This window comes from Spermophilus citellus, assembly GCF_964194105.1.
Source record: "Spermophilus citellus genome assembly, contig: SCAFFOLD_283, whole genome shotgun sequence".
Classification (NCBI taxonomy): domain Eukaryota; kingdom Metazoa; phylum Chordata; class Mammalia; order Rodentia; family Sciuridae; genus Spermophilus; species Spermophilus citellus.
The window spans coordinates 297,585-319,665 of record NW_027673068.1 but is presented as its reverse complement, the minus strand read 5'-3'; the positions used below and the strand labels follow the sequence as shown (position 1 = coordinate 319,665).

Sequence of the window (22,081 nt, the reverse complement as noted above, 5' to 3'; positions counted from 1 at the left end):
GACATAATATGATCCATCTCAACCTAGTATCTTTTCCTTTCACTTCCCATGATCCACTTACTCTACTGATCTTTCTTTTTGTTTTTTAAATTTGTATTAATACATGACGGTAGAATGCATTTATGCATTATATCATACATAGATGGGATATCATTTCTTATTTTTATGAGTATACATGTTGCAGAATCATATTGGTCATGTAGTCACATATACACATAAAGTAATGTCTGTTTCATTCTACTCTCTTTAGTATCCCCACATCCCCTTCTCTCCTGCTCCTATCACTTCCTTCTACCTAATCTAAGATAATGCTATTCTTCCCTAGTGCCCCCCACCTTATTGTGAATTAGCATCCATATATTGGCCTTTGGTTATGTGGGATTGGCTTATTTTACGTAGCATGAGATTCTCCAACTCCTTCCATTTACTGGCAGATTCCATAGTTTCACTCTTCTTTAGAGCTGAGTAATATTCCATTGAGTATATATACCGCATTTTTTTATACATTCATCTATTGAGGGACACATAGGTTAGTTCCATAGTTTAGTTATTGTGAATTAAGCTGGTATAAACATTGATGTGGCTGTAGTATGCTGATTTTAAGTCCTTTGGTTATAAACCAAGGAGTGGAATAGCTGGGTCAAATGCTGGTTCCATTCCCAGTTTTGTGAGGAATCATCATACAGCTTTCTATATTGGCTGCACCAATTTGCAGTCCCACCAGCAATGTATGAGTGTACCCTTTTCTTCACGTCCTTGCCAACGTTTATTGTTGCCTGTATTCTTGATGATTGCCATTCTCACAAGAGTGAGATGAAATCTTACAGTAGTTTTGATTTGCATTTCTCTAATTGCTGAAGATATTAAACACTTTTTTATATATCTGTTGATCAATTGTATTTCTTCTCCTGTGAAGTGTTCTGTTCAGTTCCTTAGTCCATATATTGATTGGGTTGTTTGTTTTTTGGTGTTTTTTGAGTTCTTTATATATCTAGAGATTAATGCTTTATCAGAGGTGCATGTGGTAAAGATTGTTTTGAAGTCTGTAGGCTCTCTCCTCACATTATTGTTTGTTTTTTTTTTTGCTGAGGATTAATTTGAATTCATCCCATTTATTGATTCTTAATTCTACTTCTTGCGCTTTAGAAATCTTGTTAAGTCAAATCCTAGGCCGACATGGTGAAGATTTGGGCCTATTTTTTCTTCTATTATGTGCATGGTCTCTGTTCTAGTGCCTAAGTCTTTGGTCTACTTTGAGTTGATTTATGTGTAAGGTGAGAGATGGAGGTTTAATTTCATTTTTGTTACATATGGATTTCCAGTTTTGCCAGCACCATTAGTTGAATAGGCTATCTTTTCTTCAGTGAATGTTTTTGGCACCCTTGTCTATTATGAGATAACTGTATTTATGTGGGTTTGTCTCTGTGTCCTCTATTCTGTACCATTGGTCTCCAAGTCTGTTTTGGTACCAGTACCATGTCATTTTGTTATTATAGTTCTGTAGTATAGTTTAAGTTCTGGTGTTGTGATGTCTCCTGATTCACTTTTCTTGCTAAGGATTGCTTTAGCTCTTCGGTGTCTCTTATTTTTCCAAATAAATTTCATGATTGCTTTTTCTATTTCTATATGAAGTATGTCTTTGGGATTGTAATAGAAATTGCATTAAATCTGTATAATGCTTTTTGTAGTATGGTCATTTTGACAACATTAATTCTGCCTGTTCAGGAGTAGAGGAGATCTGAGGTATATTTCAATTTCAATTTCTTTCTTTAGTGTTCTGTAGTTTTTGTTGTAGAGGTCTATCACCTCTTTCATTGATTCCCAAGAATTTTTTTTTGAGGTTATTGTAAATGGTGTAGTTTTCCTCGTACCTTTTCAGAGGGTTTGTCACTGCTATACAGAAATGCCTTTGATTTATGGGTGTTGATTTTATATTCTGCTACTTTGCAGAGTTCATTTATTAGTTCTAGAAGTTTTCCGGTGGATTTTTTTTACATTCCTGCGATGAACCCCACTTGATAGTGGTGCACTTTCTTTTTGATATGTTTTTGTATTTGATATGCCAGAATTTTATTGAGAATTTTTGCATCTATGTTTATCAGAGATATTGGTCTGAAATTTTCTTTCTTTGATGTGTCTTTATCTGGTTTTGGTATCACAGTGATATTAGCATCATAGAATGTGTTTGGAAGGGTTCCCTCCTCTTCTATTTCATGGAATACTTTGAGGAGTATTGGTGTTAATGCTTCTTCAAAAGTCTTGTAGAACTTGGCTGAGAATCCATCTGTTTCTGGGCTTTTCTTGGTTGGTAGGTTTCTGATGGTGTTTTCTATTTCATTACTTGAAATTGATCTGCTGAAATCCTGTATGACCTCCTCATTCAGTTTGGGTAGGTCATCTGTCTCTAGAAACTTGTCGATGTCTTTGAGATTTTCTATTTTACTAGAGTATAAATTTTAAAAGTTGTTTCTAATTATCTTCTATACCTCAAGCGTTTCTGTTGTGATATTTCCTTCTTCATCTCATATTTTAGTAATTTGAGTTTTCTCTCCTTTTCTCTTTGTTATCATGGCCAGGGGTTTACCTATTTTATTTCTTTTCTTCAAAGAACCAACTTTTTGTTTTGTCAATTTTTTCAATTGTTTCTTTTGTTTTAATTTCATTGATTTTAGCTCTGATTTTAATTTTTTTCCTGTCTTCTATTGCTTTTGGTGTTGATTTGTTTTTCTTTTTCTAGGGCTTTGAGATGAAGTGTTAGGTCTACAAGTGACTTTTTATTCTTTAATGAATGCACTCAGTGCAAAAACTTTCCTCTTAGTACTGCCTTCATAGTGTCCCAGAGATTTTGATATGCTGATCTTTCTTCTATTATGAACACCATGCTGATGACTTTTGACACAGTAGTTGAGTATATACACAGTAGTGAGATTTCTGAATCTCATGGTCATTCTATTTTTTTGTTTTCTGAGGAACCACAGTGTTTTTCTGTAGTAGTTGTACTAATTAATGTACAATCTCACCCATAGTGGATAAGCAGTGATTCTAATTGATCTCTCCTTCTGGTGGTGCCAGAATTACCTTGTGCTTTCAGTGGGATTTACATTTGGTCTTGGGATAGAGGGAATTTATCTGAGCAACCTTTTGTTGCCAGGTTGTGATTCTGAAAATATTAAACTTGGATCATCTTTTATTCAGTGTGGAGATATATCCAGGTACTATGCCCTTCCTCTTGTCCTATGAGTCCAAACATGTTTATCTATTAGTTGATTTTTCTGAATTCTTCTTAGATTCTTGCATTATTTTCAAAGTTTATACTTACCAAAGAGAAGCAGGGAAATAAGTCTATGCCATTTTTTCTCAATGATAAATCTATAACCAATTTTTATTTGAAAATTTAAAATTATGAAGGGCAAAAAATATGCTCTTAATATTAACACTAACACTCTTATATTTACAGAAACAGCAAAATGTAATTAAGTATACAAAATATATTAAATATTAAGGCCAAAAGTTTAAAATTCAATTCTTTGGCACTAGAAAGGGAAATAAGAATGATGTAGTCCTTGTATTTAAAAACTCCAAGGCCATAGGAGATTTTATTTATATACATATGTTAAAATTTATGTATTCATATATATTTAAAGGATTTTTGAATTTGTGGATTTTGATATTTGAGTCTAGAGTACAGGGAGCCCCAGGATAAATCCCTTACAGATATTGGGCTGTCACCAACACTGGTTCTTATTTATGGCAGAAAAGAATTTTTAGAATATATATATTTTTAATTTTTTTTCTTGTTGGAATTATAAAAGTTTGTTAAAGCATTAGCAATATAATTGATGTTTTTAGAAGTGTACTTACTTTTTCAACAAAGAATAAATGAATGCTCTTGAAATTTTTCTCCAAAAATATGAAATATCTAGAGATATACAGCAATGATTTTTGTCATACCCATATTTTTATATTTTAGCTATGCTGCTGGTATAAAGGATTTCAGCACTTGTAGTGTGGATAATTTTAAATATTTAACCTCAAAACATGGCCTTTCATGTCTTGAGAAGAATCCTTTTGATGTGCCAGTTCAGGTAGAAGCACAAAGGAAAATATGTGGCAATGGAATAATAGAAGGTACTGAAGAATGTGATTGTGGCACTTCAAAGGTTAGTAGAATTTTTTTTTTCAAATTTTTCTCAGTTTCTTATATTTGTGTATAATAGTAAGAAAAGACAAAAAAATCCTTTATCTTTTAGTAAGAAAGATTTAAAAAGGGCATTTTTGGAGGAGAAAATGGAAATCTTTATATGTCATAATTTTATTTTTTGAAGAGAACAAATAGGTTTCTTAAATAATGTTTGCCTTCAGACATTATTTAGTGTATCAGCTAAAAATTTAATGACCACAAAGACTATCTAAGCTGTTGAAAAACATGCTCTTAACAACAGCAGTAAGGGAAGTCTACAAGACCCCCAAAGAAAATAGACTATATCCAATAGAACAGCAAAATGTATTTCATAATATATACAGAAAATTGTTCTATTTTCAAATAAAATTAATTAAAATATTCTCAAATTAAATCTATTATTTGTCTAAAATATAAAAATATAAGTCAAAAATCATACCGAAGGATGAAAGATAATAGAGGGACATCAGCAAGCTGGCAAATCAAACCTGCCTAATGGTTGTAACCCCCTATAAAAAGGAGGTCAGTGGGGCTGGGGATGTGGCTCAAGCGGTAGCGTGCTCGCCTGGCATGCGTGCGGCCCGGGTTCGATCCTCAGCACCACATACCAACAAAGATGTTGTGTCCGCCGAGAACTAAAAAATAAATATTAAAAAATTCTCTCTCTCTCTCTCTCTCTCTCTCTCTCCTCTTTCACTCTCTCTTTAAAAAAAAAAAAAAAAAAAAAAAAAAAAAAAAAAAAAAGGAGGTCAGTGGCAAAAACCCTGTGGAGCACAGGTATTCAGTTTGACGACATAGAGATTATAAGGAAATACCTTGTCTCTGCTACAAAATAATACCACTTGGTATCATCTCAGAACCAGGAGCAACTCTTCCTTTCAGGTAAAATGTAAGCAAGAGACTCCCACTGGCTCACACTACTGCTTCCAACACCTTCAGGTTTCATAAAGGATTATTCTGCAATATTGCAGTCCATGAACCCACATTGTGGTTTGTTCTCCATAATGCAATGCTAGAGCACTGTGGTACCTTGAAACCAGAGTCACTGAAAAAGTGCATGCTGCTTTGGTACCCAGTAGTTACATCATCTCTATGGTTCTACCATCATAAAACTATACTCTCACAGTAGTATGCAATTTTCCCAGCCAGGTGCTGCATCTCCTGGGTCTCCCAGGGCCAAACTACCCAGGCAGCTTGAATAATTGTATATTAGAAATGAAGAAAGATCTAAAATTAATGATCTAAAGCTTCTGACTTAGGAAACTGCAAAAAGAATAGAAAGCTAAATCCAACCTAAGCAGAAAAATAGACATAAACATTAGAGCAAAAATCAATGATATTGAAAATAGGCAATCAATAGATAAAAATCAGTGAAATCTAAAGGATCATGAGGATCTATTTTGAAAACTTATATTCCAATAAATTGGAGAATTTAGAAGAAATGGAAATATTTTTAGACACATATTACATACTAAAGTTGAACCAAGAAGATATAGAAAACCTTAAAAAGCCTATAACAAGCTATGAAGTTGAAGCCATAAATGAATGGACAAATTAATCAAATAGACATTTCTAAAAAGAAGAAATTCACATGGTCAATAAATATATTTAAAATGTTCAACAGCTTTGGACTGGGTTGTAGCTCAGTGGTAGAGCACTTGACTAGTATGTGTGAGGCACTGGGTTCCATTTTCAACATCACATATAAATAAAAAATAAATAAATGAATAAATGTTCATTAACAACTATAAAAATATTTTGAAAAATCTTCAACATCTTTAGTAAATAGGCAAATGTAAATCAAAACTACAATGAGATTTCAACTCATTCCTGTTAGAATGGAAATCAACAAAAATAGGAGTAATAATAAAAATTGGTGAGAATGTAGGGAGAAAAGGACACTTATACACTGCTGGTAGGATTGTAAATTAGTACAACCTGTATGGACATCAATATAGAGGTTTCCCAAAGAGATGGAATTGAACTACCATATTACCCAGGTGTACCACTCCTCAGCATTTATCCAAAGGAATTAGCATCATTATATCTAGTAATACATGCATATCCTTGTTATAATAGCATAATTCACTATAACCAACTATGGAATCAACATTGGTGATGTTAATGGATGAATGTAAAAAGAACATGTGGTACATATGCACAGTGGAGTTTTATTCAGCCATTAAGGAGAATGAAATTATGTCATTTGCAAGAAAATGGATGATATTAAGTGAAGTAAGCCAAACTCAGAATGTCAAGTGTTGTATGTTTTCTCTCATTTGTGAAAGATGAGAACAAGGAAAGAAAAGTTGGGGGTGGGGAATCTTATGAAAATCGAAGGGAGATCAGTAGAGTGAAGTAAAGTGACTAGGGGGAAGGAGGAATAGAGGGAAAAGGGAAAACACTGGGGAATGATATTGGCCAAATTTATATTGCTATATTGTGCATATATGAAAATAACCACACATTCCACCATTATGTATAATTATAATGCAATAATTGAAAATACTGAAGAAAATTGGCAAGAGAGAAACACCAAGTTATTTATAAAGGTAAACCCATCAGAATACCAGAAGATTTATGAGATGTAACTCTGAAGATCAGAAGGGCACAAAATGAAAGAAAAAAGCCATGAAAGAAAATAACTGACAACTTAAATTACCATATTCAGCAAATCTATCCTTCAGAATTGAAGAAGAAATAAAATACTTCCAAGATAAGCATAAACTTAAGGAATTAATAGTCACTAAAATAGTATTGAAGAAATTACTTAAAGGATTCTTACACACAGAAGGACACATACACAATTACAAGAACATAGGAGAGAATAATGATCACTAGAGGAGTAGATTAGAAATGAGGAATAGAAAATCATCAAATATTACAAGAATTGGTACATACTTTTTAATAATAACCTTGTATGTAAATGGCTTTAATTCTCTAATTGAAAGAAACAGACTGGTGGAATGGATTAAAAAATAATATCTAACTCTTTATTACATGCAATAAATACACTTCTGGTAGTGCATACCTGTAACCCCAGTGGCTTGGGAGGCTGAGTCAGGAGGATCATGAGATAAAAGCCAGTGGGACCCTATTTCTAAATAAAATACAAAATAGGTCTGGGGATCAGTGGACAAGTATTCCTGAGTTCAATCCCTAGTACCTACTCCATATAATGGTAATAAATGCACCTCACCAAGAAAGACATGCACAGACTGAAAGTGAAAGAATGTAAAATGATACTCTATGCAAATAGATCTGAAAGCAAGTAGGAGTAGCAACACTCATATCTAAGGAAACAGACCAAAAACCAGCTGGGCAAACATGTCCCAATAACTCTGTGAAGTGTCTAAGACACATGGCAAGGAGATGTATTCTCCAAAGGGCTTGGGAAGTCCCACTCCTTTGGTTTTGCTAGTTGTGCTCATAGCCTTCTTTCTTAGCCTGGCTTTCTCTGCAGCCAGCAGCTTTTCTTGGTATACAGTCTATGTTACTGGCATTTCTTTATTCTTGGTGTCTGCATTCAAGCTTTGGCTTTACCTTCAGAGCTATAGGCATTATATTCTCATGGGAAACCCACAGGGATTTCCTGCTACACTTTGCTTGGCCTCCTAGGCCTTCCTTTGAAATCTTAGTGGAAACCTCAATAATCCCTAAGTTCAGAATTTTGCATCCCTGAAAAATAAGCCCCATAAGGATAGTTCAAAGTTCTTCTTCCAGGTTGTGAATTTACTCAACCCCTGGGGATCATGACTGAAGCAGCTTCTGAATGCCTGGGCATCTGAGCACAGTGATAAAACTTCCTAGTCCCCCTGTGCAAGAAGGGTGCACTCATCATATCTTCTAAAAGGCATTTTCCCTTGTACATCCTTGAGCTTACAATAGGTATGGTCTTGTAAATTCCTGAGATGTCCTCAGCCATCTTTTTGTATTGTCTCTGAGAAAGTATTTAATATGTTTTTAGTGGCCGTAAATCTCTTCAAAAACCATCATTTTCTCAGTTCCAGTTTTACATGCATTTTTCAGGTCAAACTGCAAGTTTTTAATATCCTTTATTTATCCCTGCTTTCTGTTCCTATTTCTCACAGTAAATCTGCTTAAAAGGTGCCAGCAAAATCTATACCACTGCATGGATACTGAGCTGCCTTAAAATTTTCTCAACTGACTAATTAGCCCATAGACAAAATCTTTGCCAGAATATGAGGGACTTCTAGTGCAGATCCCAGTAGAAATCTCATTTTCCTCTGAAACTTCTTAAGCACAATCCACATTTCTACCTGTATGGTCTTCTGAGCTCCCACCCGAATCACCTATTAAGCTCTGGTTACAAAATTTTAAGACTTCTCCAGCCTGCTTCTCCAAAGTTTCTCAAACTCTTGCCAAAAAAACTATCCCCAAATTCTTGTAAACTTTATATTCAGGTTAGTCACATCAGTGACTCTACTTCTTGATAACAATTTCTTTGCAAGTTCACTTTGTGTCATTGTAACCAAAATACCTGACTAGAAAAACTCAGAAGAGGGAATGTTTGTTTAGGCTCATGACTTTAGAGATACGTCCATTGCACTGGGCCCAAAGTGAGGCAGAACATCATGATGGAAGAGGATGGCAGAGGATAGCTACTCAGGACATGATAGCCAAGAAGCAGAGAGAGCAAAAAGGGAAGGGGATACATGGAAGATTAATCCTTTAGGGCCTACTTCCAGTGACTCACCTCCTTTGGGCACAACCCACCTGCCAGTCCATTCAAACTAGGATGGGTTGATTAGGTTACAGCTCTTACAATACCTGTTATCATTTCTACACTAACACAGGTGTTCTGAGGGGGATACCTCATATCCAAACCATAACAATCAAAGAAAAAAAATTCTATTGAAACCAAGAAATGAAAGGAAGTGCTCATAGAGAGCTTGCTTGAATAAACTTTAAGTGGCCCCAAATGGACTTAGCACATGTGTGCACAGGCAGACACACACGCACACAAAATAGATACGAATGGATTATAACATACTGAATAAAATACAAAGCATATTTCTATAGTGATAGTAAAAAATGGGAGAATTCTGTTTTAACAAGAGAAAAAGCACAGAAACAATGACATGATCAGAAAAATCACCATAATGCACAGCCCAAAATTGTAATGAAGCAAGGTCCATCAATTGATAATAAAACTAACTGGATTAAACAACTTAGAGAATATTTGACATGTCTTCAGTATATTCCCAGAGATTACTTTCTAATTATGAAGGATAAAAAGTATTGTTATAATGGAAAAATTAGTGGCAGTAATCTCCTGAGGAGAATACAATCTTAAACTTTCATTGGAAGACTTGAGTAACTCATGATTTTTTTAAAAAAAATTTGCATTGTTGCTGATGAAGACTTTATACTAGAAGTGATTTTCCTCTTCTATCTTCTTCTTCACTTACTTTGTATTATTATCTCTCTTGATTTGCATTTTACTGAATAATTTAAAGTCATTTTCTATCTTGTTATTGTCAATTAAGTATATATTTATAGGTTAATAATTCTTTACATTGATTTATGTCATGTGAAGCTCAACCTACATATTGCCTGCCAATAACTATATGTTTCTTCTTAAGAATTGCATTGTTTATTTTTAAAATCCTTTTGATCTTTTTTGATAGCCTCTTCTTACTCATGTATATGATTCTATTAAATTTTTATCAATAGTTCTTTATGTTTGATGCATATTAATTATACAGAATGAGACTATACATGTAGCATATCTGTACATACATAAAATCATAATTTGATCAACTTCACTTTACAATCCCTCTCCCATTCTTTCTTCCTCCCTCTCCAGGATTTCTTTTATCTACCCTACAAGTTTCCTAATTTAATGGAGTCTCTTTTCTTTTTTTTCCCCTTCTACATGCCACATATGATGAAAAACATATGATACTTTTTGCTCTGAGTTTGGTTTATTTTGCATAATTAGCATTAGGGTGTTCATTTCCTTCAAATGGCATAATGTCATTCTTTTTATGACTGAATAAAACTCCATTGTGTATATATTTCACATTTTCTTTATGCATTCATTAAGTGACACACACATAGACTGGTGTTTTATAGCTTGGCTATTGTGATTTGTGCTGCTATAAACATGGATCTGTATATATCTCTAAACTATGCTGCCTCTAATTCTTTTAATAAATACTGAGAAATGCATAAGTAGATCATATTGTGTCTTTATTTTCAGTTTTTGAGGAACATGTGTATTGATTTCTACAGTGACTGTATAAATTTTACATAGTGTATAAGATTTCTTTTCCCTCAATACATACTTTCCAGCATGTATTTTTGTTTGTATTCTTGGAGCTTGTCATTCAGAATAAGATGCATTTCAGTGCAGTTTTGATCTTCATTTCCATCATGTCTAAAGAAGCTCAATTTTGTTTTATAGAATTATTAGCCATTGTACATTTTTTTTAAATTGGAACATCATGCACTGATTTAATGGTGGCAAGAATAAGAAGCTTTATAGCAGGTAAAAGAACCAACATACTGCATTAAATTGAATATTAACCTAAGTAACTGTAATTTTACAAATTCTCCAATTTCATAACTTGCTTCTGAATACATTTTAGCCTCATTTTTTAAATTAAATGCCTATTCATCAAAGCTTATGAACAAACATGTCTATGCAAATTTACACCCTAGAATACCAGAGTAAACAGGAGATGTTATTCAAAGATAAATAAGTTCTATTCTTTTCATCATCTGTGTGGTCAGGTTGCAAAGGACATACTTTTCTCTTTGCTCTTCCTAATCCACTTCTTCCTCCCTTTTCAAGAATCTGATTCTCTTTCTCAGAATCTTTAGGGGGACAATCTGAAGAATTCTCCAATTCCTTTTTGCCACTTGGTAATTGGATGTACACAAACTGGATTTCCTCCTGCATACTTACTTTCAGCTTTTCTTGGTGAAAGCCATGTAGACTTAGTAGCAGAGGTGGAGAAACCAAGGACCTTTTGGGGGCTGGAGAAGCCCACTACTTTTCTGTAGGTGCCTGGGACACTGTCTGCTTTAGTTCCTACCATGTTCAAATGGGAAGAGATGAGACAAATGCAGATTCCCAGCCAAAGGACGTTTCAGAGGACCAGGACCTCCACTTGCACTTTTAAGAAATGTTTGTTTAGTTCATTTGTCCATTTATTGAAAAATTTTCTATTTATTTAGTTCATTTGAACACTTGTTAAATTTATTTATAATACACACACATATGCATATATACTTGTATGTGTATATATATATATATATATATATATATATATATATATATATATACTTCGTACCAAATTTTTGAGTAATTTTGATATTCTCGGTATCAATACTTTCTCATAAGATTAGCTGCAGATATTTTTTCTCTCTCATTAGGCTATCTTCATACTGTTCTTTCCTTTTTTTTTGTGGATTCCTTTCAATTTGATGCCATACTATTGATTCTCAGTATTATTATTAATTATTATTATTATTATTATTATTTATTTGGTCCTAGGGATTGAACCCAGGGGCATTTCACCACTGAGCCACATCCATAGTGGTTTTTATTTATTTTTTATTTTAAGACAGGGTTTCATTAAGTTGTTTAGGGCCTTACTAAGTTGCAGAGAATGATCTCAAACGTGATCCTCCTGCTTCAGCCTCCTGAGTCACTGGGATTAAAGGTACTTGCTACCATTCTCTCTTGGTATTGTTTCTTGAGCTACAGAAGACCTATTAACTCTAGGACACCTATTCAGGAAGTCATTGCATCTGCATATATATGAGCCAAGGAATCCTGAGCAAAAAGATTAAAGTTGGAGGCCCTAAAATACCAATTTCCAATTCTACTACAGAGAATAAAATAATAATAATAATAATAATAATAATAATAACAACAACAACAACAACAACAACATGTTACTGCATAAAAATAGACTAGTAGGCCAATGGAATAAAATAGGAGATACAGAGAGAAAACAACACGGTCATTTGATTCTTGACAAAAGTGCTAAAAAATATATGTTGAAGCCAGCCTCTAGCAAATGCTGCTGGAAAAGTAGATATTCATATGTTTCAATTAAAAATGGATCCAAAACCTTAGATTAAGAATAGAAACTTTTCAATTTCTTGAAGTAAATAATGGAGAAGTACCCCTCTGCCTTCTTCAATGATTCACTGTTCATGTAAAAGTGTGGTATTCAGTTTCTACAATTTTGCTTGCCATTGATTTGTAGTTTTATACTATTGTGATTAGAGAAGATTCAGAATCTTATTAAATTGTTAAATATTAAATCTTGCTTTGAGACCTAATATATTTTCTATACTAGAATATTTCCATGTACTGATGAAAATAATGTACATTCTGCAGCCATTAGATGTCTGTTAAGTTTTTAAATCTATACTTAATAATTTAACTTTGAATTTTCTTGTTGATTTCTTTTTTTGTCTATATTCTCTATGTGTTGGTGAGTGTGACAATAAAGTTCCCTAATATTGTTATTGTTTGGGAGCTAATCTCTCTGTTAGTAGTGTTTATTTTATAAAATTGGGTGCTACAATGTTCAGTTTATATGTATTTATAATCACTTTATCTTGATGAATTGTTCCTCTGGTAAATATATCCTGACATTCTTTGTCCTCTACCATTTTTTTTTGTATGAAAATCTATTTTTTTTGGATGTTAACTATTGCTGCCTGCTTTCAGATTTCATTTGCTTGTAATATAATTTTTCATCTTTTCACTTTGAATCTGTGTAGGTTGTTACAGGAGAGGTGAATTTCCTGTAGACAGAATGTTTTTGGGTCTTGTTTTATAATCCACTTGGTCATTCTATGTCTTTTAATTGGGGAATTAATATCATATTTAGAGTTATTATCAAAGTTTATGGACTTGTTTCTGTTATTTTGTTGATTTTCTTTTGGTTGTTTTCAATATTCTTTTTAAATTTCTTTCTCTTTTCTTTGAGATTTGATGTTTTACTGTACTGATAATTTTTGTCCTTTCTTAATTCTTATTTCCCTCTCCACCTTTCCAGTGGAATGTATTTTTTTTACAAGATCTCATGATTATGCTTATCTTTCTTCTTGGCATAGGATTCTGTTCAGCATCCACTATAATACTGTTTTTTTTAAAAAATATATATTTTTAGACATTGATGGACATTTATTTTATTGATTTATTTTTATGCGGTGCTGAGAATCAAACCCAGTGTTTCACACATGCTAGGAAAAGGTTCTACCACTGAGCTACAACCCCAGCCCTGTTTTAATGGTCATGAATTCTCTTATTTTGTGCTTATCTGGGAAGGTATCTATCTTTTAATTCTAAAGGTCAGCCTTGCTGACTGTGGTAATTTTGCTTGGTAGCTGTTTTCTTTATGGAATCAAAATACAGCATTTCATGCCCTTCTGGTCTTTAGGTCCTCTACTGAGAAGTTTTTTGTTAGGTTTTTGGGTTCTCCATTAAATATGATTTGGCACTTCTTTCTTGCAGAGTTTTACATTCTTCCTTTGTTTAGTGCCTCTATTTTGCCATCTTGCTCTCAGGACTTGTTTTGATTTTGTTTGTTTGTAAACGTTCTTCATCTGTTTTGATTTGATGAGTTTTTCCCCCCAAGAATGTGTGCTTAACTCCCCCCAAGAATGTGTGCTTAACTTTGTTATTGTTTCACTTTCTGATATAACAGGATGTTCTTCCTTCTTTGCCACATATGTATTCATATTCTTCACTCAAAGAAACATGTAGAGGACTTGATATTATACCTTCATGATAATCTTTGGACACAAAAATACATTTGCAGAGTCTATGGAGTACCTTTGGGAGAACCTCAAAGTTAGTAATTTCTAAGAAAGGGAAAGTTTAAAAGAAACAAGAAAATACATCATTTTAAAAGGAATAATCATAATATTCATGATTGAATCTTCCAGAATGAATAACCAAATCCAGAAAACAATAAAATATCATTAAAATGTTAAAAAATTACCAGCCATTCTAAAATATCATCCTCATGAAAATATTACCTAGGAAATAAGGTATAAAAGTTATTTTCAGCAGAATTAAAAACTGAGAGAACTCATCACCAGCAGAATGCTACTAAAAGGAAATACTAAAGGTATTTCTAGAATTTCCAGTTGCTGGAAGGAAAATAATCTTAGATGGAAGAATGATAATACAAGTAGAAGTGAAAAAGTAAAAGGGTAAATGTGTGACAAGTTTAATTGAAAGCATAATATGCAAAATATTAATTACTTCAAATAATTAAAGTTGTAATTAATTGCAAGGCACCAGTAGCATATAATTGAAGAGGACCTTATTTTAAGGTATTTGTATTATACAAGAGGAAACTAAAAGCGTTAAATTTCATTATACTTAAGGAAGCTTGTTAGAAACATGAGGAAATGACAAAGCTGTTAACAACATGTTATATATATAAATTTTAACTTGATAAAGAAGAAAAATGCAAAAATTCAAGCAAGGAAAGAAAGTAAAAACATATATGCACACAAAGTTAGAAGACATAAAATAGAAGGATGTTTGATTGAATCAAAGTTTCTCAGTAATTATATGAATTATAATAGGCAATAAGTTTGTCAGATTGAACAGATAAAAACTAATAAATTGGCTTGGTGCAATGGTGGCACATGCCTGAAATATCAGCAGCTTGGGAGGCTGAGGCAGGAGAATCGGGAGTTCAAAGCCAGCCTCAGCAATTTAGCGAGGCACTAAGCAACTCAGTGAGACCCTGTCTCTAATAAAACACAAAATAGGTCTAGGGTTGTGACTCAGTGGTTGAGTTCCCCTGAGTTCAATCTCTGGTACCTTTGTCCCCCCCAAAAAAATCCCTACTAAATCCAGTTGTTTTCTACTAATAAGAGACATACTTTATATATAAGAGCATACACTGTTGAAAGTAATGATAAAGGATAAATTAGGCAAACATAAACCAAATGTAGTTATATAAAATGTAGTTATCATATAAAAAATGTATTCAGTCATCAGATAAATTGAAGTAAGATGTATTTTAGAGATGAAGAGAATTATTTCATAATGTTAAAAGCAATAATAAAACATAAAACATTTTCTACTGTAAATCCACAGAGCCAACTGATTTTTCCAGAATGCTTTTGTTGATTTTTCAAAACATTGTATTTGTGTTAAGATAGAATTTAATTTGGGGACACAATGATGATTTCATAAATGGAGACACATTCCAGTTAGCTCTTTCTTGGATAAATTTATTATTTTTATATTTGGTATATTAATCATTGATGAATTATATTTATTAAGCTAAACCTTTCACCATCAGCCTTAAGACAATTTTAAAAAATCCATAAATTAAGCCCTGATTTATAGCATTTGCAAAATGCTTTTCTATAAATTTTCAACTTGTTGATTTCAGCTGACAAGTGCAATACTATTGATTTCAGAGTTGGAAAGACACCAGCAGAAGCAAGAAATCATACAGTATTTGTACCAAAAATAGATAATAGGAATAATTTCAAGAGCACAGTTAAAAGTGAAATGTATAAAAATAATTAAGACATGATAAATTTCAATATTTCCCACATTATTTTTAATAAAATTTATTTAATTTTAAGTTAATAGAATTTATTTTTAAATTATGTGTTTGTTAGAAACCAGCTAAAAATATTCCTGAAAATTGAAGCCCCTACAAAGCCACAACAGACTCCGTCCATCACACTGGAACACACACTAATTCCATATTTAAATGCATGTAAATATAGTTTAAAAATATTTTACAGCAAAACTTCACTAATGAGAAAAATAGAAAAGATACAAGCATAGTAGATTTATAAACAATAGAAAAAGTGACACCAGTCTGTGCGGGTCTCAGGTGCACAGCAGGCCCCTCCCCCCAGTGGAACAGACACCCACCAGAGCCTAGCCACTGGCACAGGACCACCCCTTCTGACCAGTGGACTACCATGGGAGGTCAAGCCCAGAGGCCCAGATCCACTCATCCCAACTTAAGCAGGTCCCAGACCCAGAATACAGTAGCATTCATTGAGGGACACAAGTAGCGTCTGGAAGCTCAGCATCAAGGTGTGAGGTACAGACAATTTGTACGGGTACTACAAAATATCGGATAAGGATGAACTACAAAATATGGGTAAGAAACTGTAATATCTCAGATCCACACTACAATAAAGGAAGACAAATACAACATGAAAAAACAAGGGAGGAAAGTGCCCCAAACAATCCAGGACACTACAATAACAGAACCAATGGGTAGAGAAGTTGATGAGATGTCAGAGAAGGAGTTCAGAAGGTTCATAACTAAAATGATCTGTGAATTAAAGAATGACCTAAATGAGCAAATACAGGAACAAATTGATCACTCCAACGATGAAATAAGAGCAAATACAGGTAGCAAAAGATTACTTCAAGAGAGAGATACTCTGGAAAAAAAAAAAAAAAAAAGAACCAGTCAGAAATCCTCGAAATGAAGGACACAATAAATCAAATAAAAAACTCAATATAAAGCATTAACAACAGACTAGATCACTTGGAAGAACATCAGATAATGAAGACAAAGTATACAATCTGTAAAATACAGTTGATTACACAGTGAAGATAGTTAGAAACCACGAACTGAACATCCAAAAGTTATTATGATAGAGGAAGGCACAGAGTTTCAACCAAAGGAATGCACAATCTCTTCAATGAGATAATATCAGAAAATTTCCCAAGCATGAAGAATGAATTAGAGAACCAAATATAAGAGGCTTATAGGACATCAAATGTACAAAATTACAACAAATCTATCAAGACACAATGAAAATGCCTAGCGTACAGAATAAGGATAGAATCTTAAAAGCCACAAAAGAGAGGAATTAGATCACATATAGGGAGAGACCAATTGGTATCTCAGCAGATTTTTCAACGCAGACCCTCAGAGCCAGGAGATCGTGGAACAACATATACCAAGCTCTGAAAGAAAGTGGGTGCCAACAACCAAGAATCTTATATCCAGCAAAACTAAGCTTTAAATATGATGATGAAATAAAAATCTTCTATGATAAACAGAAGTTAAAAGAATTTACAACTAGAAATCCTGCACTACAGAACATCCTCAGCAAAATATTCCAAGAAGAGGAAATGAAAAACAATGATGAAAATCAGCAGAGGGAGGGAGTACACTAAAGGAAAATCTAATCAGACGAGAAACCAAGTCATGTTAAATACCAAAAATAAACAGAAATGGCTGGGAATATAAATTATGTCTCAATAATAATCCTGAATAATATTAATGGCCTAAACTTACCAATCAAAAGACATAGACCTAACAATATGCTGCAATGAAGAGACTCATAGAAAAAGACATCCATAGACTGAAGTGAAGGGTTGGGAAAAATCATATCACTCACATGGACTGCAGAAGCAAGCTGGGGTTTCCATCCTCATATCAAATAATATAGACTTCAACCTAGAGTCAATAAGAAAGTTTAATGAAGGGCACTACATACTGCTCAAGGGCATACAGCAACAAGACTTAACAATTTTAAATATATATGCCCCAAACTATGGAGCATCTATGTTCATTAAACAAACTCTTCTCAAGTTCAAGGGTCAAATAGACCACAACACAATAATCTTGGGTGACTTTAACACACCTCTTTCATCACTGGACAGTTATTCCAAACAAAAGAATAAAGAAACTATAGAACTCAATAATACAATCAATAACTTAGACTTAACTGACATATATAGAATATTTCATCCTTCAATGAGAATACACTTTCTTCTCAGCAGCACATGGATCCTTCTCTACAATAGATCATGTACTATGCAGTGGGTTACAGAAGACATCAAGGAGTTGATCAAAAAGTTTTTAGAGGTAAATGAGAACACAGATATGGCATATAGAAATCTCTGGGACACTATGAAAGCAATTCTAAGAGGAAAGTTCATTTCATGGAGTTCATTCCTTAAAAGAAGAGTCAACAAATAAATGACTTAACATTACATCTAAGAGCCCTAGAAAAAGAAGAGAAAATCTAAACCAAAAGCAGCAGAAGACAGAAAATAATTAAAATCAGAGCTGAAATCAATGAAATTGAACAAAACAAACAATTGAAAAAATTGTCAGAAAAAAGTTGTTTCTTTGAAAATAAATAAATAAAATTGTTAACATGCTAACAAAGAGAAGGAAAGAGAAAACTTAAACATGACCCTTAAACATGCTAACAAAGAGAAGGAAAGAGAAAACTCAAATCACAAACATGCAATAAAAAGGAAATATCAAAAAAGACACTACAGAAATACAGAAGATAATTAGAAATTATTTTGAAAACTTGTACTCTAATAAAATAGAAGATTTTGAAGGCATCAACGAATTTCTAGAGTTATATAATTTGCCCAAATTTAATCAGGATGATATACAGAATTTAAACAGATCAATTTCAAGTGATAAAATAGCAGATGCCATCAAAAGTCTACCAACCAAGAAAAGCCCTGGACCAGACAGATACACAGCCAAGTTCTACAAGACCTTTAAAGAAGAATTAATACCAATACTTTTCAATTTATTTCAGGAAATAGAAAAAGAGGCAGCACTTCTGAATTCATTCTGTGAGGCCAATATCACTCTGATTCCAAAAATCAGGCAAAGACACATGAAAAAAAGAAGACTTCAAATCAATATCTCTAATGAACATAGATGCAAAAATTCTCAATAAATTCTGGCAAATTGAACACAAAAACATATCAAAAAGATTGTGCACCACTATAATGTGGGATTCACCCCAGGGATGCAAGTTTGTTTCAACATATGGAAATCAATAAATGTAATTCATCACATTAATAAACTTAACAAATCATATGATCATCTCAATAGATGCAGAAAAAGCATTTGACAAAATGTTCAAAACACTAGAAAAACTAGGGTTAACAGAAATATCTCAACATCATAAAGGCTATTTATGTTAAGCCCCAGGCCAACATAATTATAAATGGAGAAAAATTGAAGGCATTTTCTCTAAAACCTGGAAAAAGTCAGGGATGCCCTCTTTCACCACTTCCACTTAACATAGTTCTTGAAACACTGGCCAGAGCAATTAGATGAAAGAAATTAAAGGGATAAACATAAGAAAAGAAGAACTAAAATTAGCACTATTTGCTGATGATATGGTTCTATACCTAACATCAATAAATGGGATGGACTCAAACTAAAAAGTTTCTTCTCAGCAAAAGAAACAATCTGTGAGGTGAATAGAGAGCCTACAACTTTGGAGCAAATTTTTACCTCTCACACATCAGAGCACTTTTCTCTAGGGTATATAAAGAATTCAAAAAGCTAAACACCAAAACAACAAATAAGCCAATCAGTAAATGGTTCAAGAACCTGAAAAGACAATTCTCAGAAGAGGATATACAATCAATCAACAAATACATGAAAAAATGTTCATCATCACTAGCATTTGGAGCAATGCAAATCAAAACCACTCTTAGATTTTGTCTCACTCCAGTCAGAATGGCAGCTATTATGCATACAAACAACAAGTGTTGGCTAGAATGTGGGGAAAAATGTACACTCATACACTGATGGTGGGACTGCAAATTGGTGCAGCCATAGTGGAAAGCAGTATGGAGATATCTTGGAAAATTTGAAATGGAACCACCATTTCACCCTGCTAACCCTATCCTTGGTCTATACCCAAAGGACTTAAAAACAGCATACTACAGGGACACAGCCACATCAATGTTCATAGCAGCACAATTCACAATAGCTAGACTGTGGAGCCAAGATGCCCTCCAATAGATAAATGGATAAAAAATGTGGCATATATACACAATGGAATTTTACTCAGCAATAAAATAGAATAAAATCATGGCATTTGTAGATAAATGGATGGAGTTAGAAAAGACAATGCTAAGTGAAGTTAGACAATCCCCAAAAACCAAATGCCAAATGTTTTCTTTGATATAAGGAGGCTGATTCATAGTGGGATAGGGAGAGGGAGCATGGGAGGAATAGGTGAACTCTAGATGGGGCAGAGGGTTGAGAGGGGAAAGGAGGGGGACATGGGGTTATAAATGATGGTGGAATGTGATGATCATTATTATCCAAAGTGCATGTATAAAGACATGAATGGATGTGAATATACTTTGTATACAACCAGAGATATGAAAAATTGTGCTTTATATGTGTAATAAGAATTGTAATGTATTCTGATGTCATATATAAATAAAAAAAGAAAAAGAAAAAGTCATTAAAGACATATAGTATTTGAACAACATAATAATGACCTAATTATAATGTTCAGAATACTTTTTTACAGCTGCTCAGTATACATCATTTTAAAATATATTTTGTTTTATCTCTCTCTCTCTCTCTCTCTCTCTCTCTCTCTCTCTCGTTTTATTTTTTTCTGTATTGGGAATTGAACACAGAGATACTTTATCACTAAGCTATACCCAGCCCCTTTCCCTCTTTTTTTTTCTTTTTTCTTCTTTTGTGACAGATTCTCACTAAATTGCTTGAAGCCTCATGAAGATGCTGAGGCTGGCCTTAAATATGCAGCCCTCCCCCTCAGCCTCACAAGTCATTAGCATTACAGGCATGTATCACCACATTGGGCTTTCACATTATCTTTAAACATGGAACTTAAAAAATATCCAATTAGTCTTGGAATTTTTCAAAATATTAAAATTACACAGTAAGAGACTGAGTGTACACTGGTATTATTTTATTGAAAAGCTTTTGGCAATAAAAATATATCAAATATTTCAGTATTCAGTTCCAATTACTGCCAGCTGGCCCTCAGTCTTTAGCCAAGTCAAGCCTTTGGAGAACATAAGCAGGCCAAAACTTATTGTATGTATTGTATTTCAATGGAAATTTATATATTTAAATGTTTATATTAGAAAAGGGGAAAAAGGTAGAATACCCAGTAAAGTAAATGTTCATTCAAAGTGTTGAAAAAAACAAATTTAACTTGATAAAAGTAGAACAACAACAATAAAGACCAAAAATCATCATATACAACCATTATTATGAAATAGAGACCCTGGGGAGAAAATCTGCTTCCTTTGAACTGAAAAAGTAAAAAATTCAGAAAAAAAATTAATGAAGCCAAATAAGAAAAGGCATTAACAACCAATATCATGACTGAAAAAGAGAAAACAAACCAAAACTTTCAGCCAGAGAGTATATGATGAGACATTTTATATTAATAAAATCTGAGTTGTTTTATAACTACTTAAATAGTTGTATTCATATTTTAAATACTTTAAGTACACCGAATGACTTCTCTGTTAAATTCTTTCTAATACTGAAAGAAGTAATAATTCAATTGTTTTCACAAACAATTCTCTATTCATTTTATGAAGCCAGTGTAAACTTGAAACCAAAAGAACCCCCCAAAAACCAAAAAACAATTTGTGAAGAACACTGTAAGAAAAAAAAAACTAAACTATAAGTTAGACTCACTCATGAACCTATATTTAAAAATCCAAAATGCATATTAACAAGATAAATATGAGCTTATTTCAAGAATATAAGCATGATTTAATATTTAATAATAAACCAGTCTTATTTACTACAGTAAAATAAATAAGTTGGTGCAATGACACACATCTGTAATCCCAGAGGCTTGGGAGTCTCAGGTAGGAGGATTGCAAGTTTACAATCAGCCTCGGCAATTTATGAAGGCACCAAGCAGGTGCATGAGACCCTTTCTCAAAAAAAAAAAAAAAAAAAAAAAAGGGATGGGGATGTTGCTCAGTGGTTAAGCATCTTTGGGTTCAATCTCCAGTAACAACAGAAAAAATAAATAAAGAAAAAACTAATATGATACATCCAGTTAAAAAATTTAAAACCATTAGATATAATTAAACAGCAATTCATAAGCCTTCTAGGGAGTGTT

At 33.1% G+C, this 22,081-nt stretch overlaps 1 protein-coding gene across 1 annotated transcript in view; it reads left to right on the top strand.

Moving 5' to 3' along the window:
• LOC308640165 (disintegrin and metalloproteinase domain-containing protein 5-like) overlaps window positions 1–22,081 on the top strand; it is a gene marked incomplete at both ends in the record, with an annotated part of 106,535 nt that overhangs the window by 24,197 nt on the left and 60,257 nt on the right. The window contains one exon of the mRNA XM_081312175.1: window positions 3,971–4,160. Coding sequence (XP_081168301.1) covers window positions 3,971–4,160 — 190 coding nt within the window. The remainder of the gene's footprint in view (window positions 1–3,970; window positions 4,161–22,081) is intronic.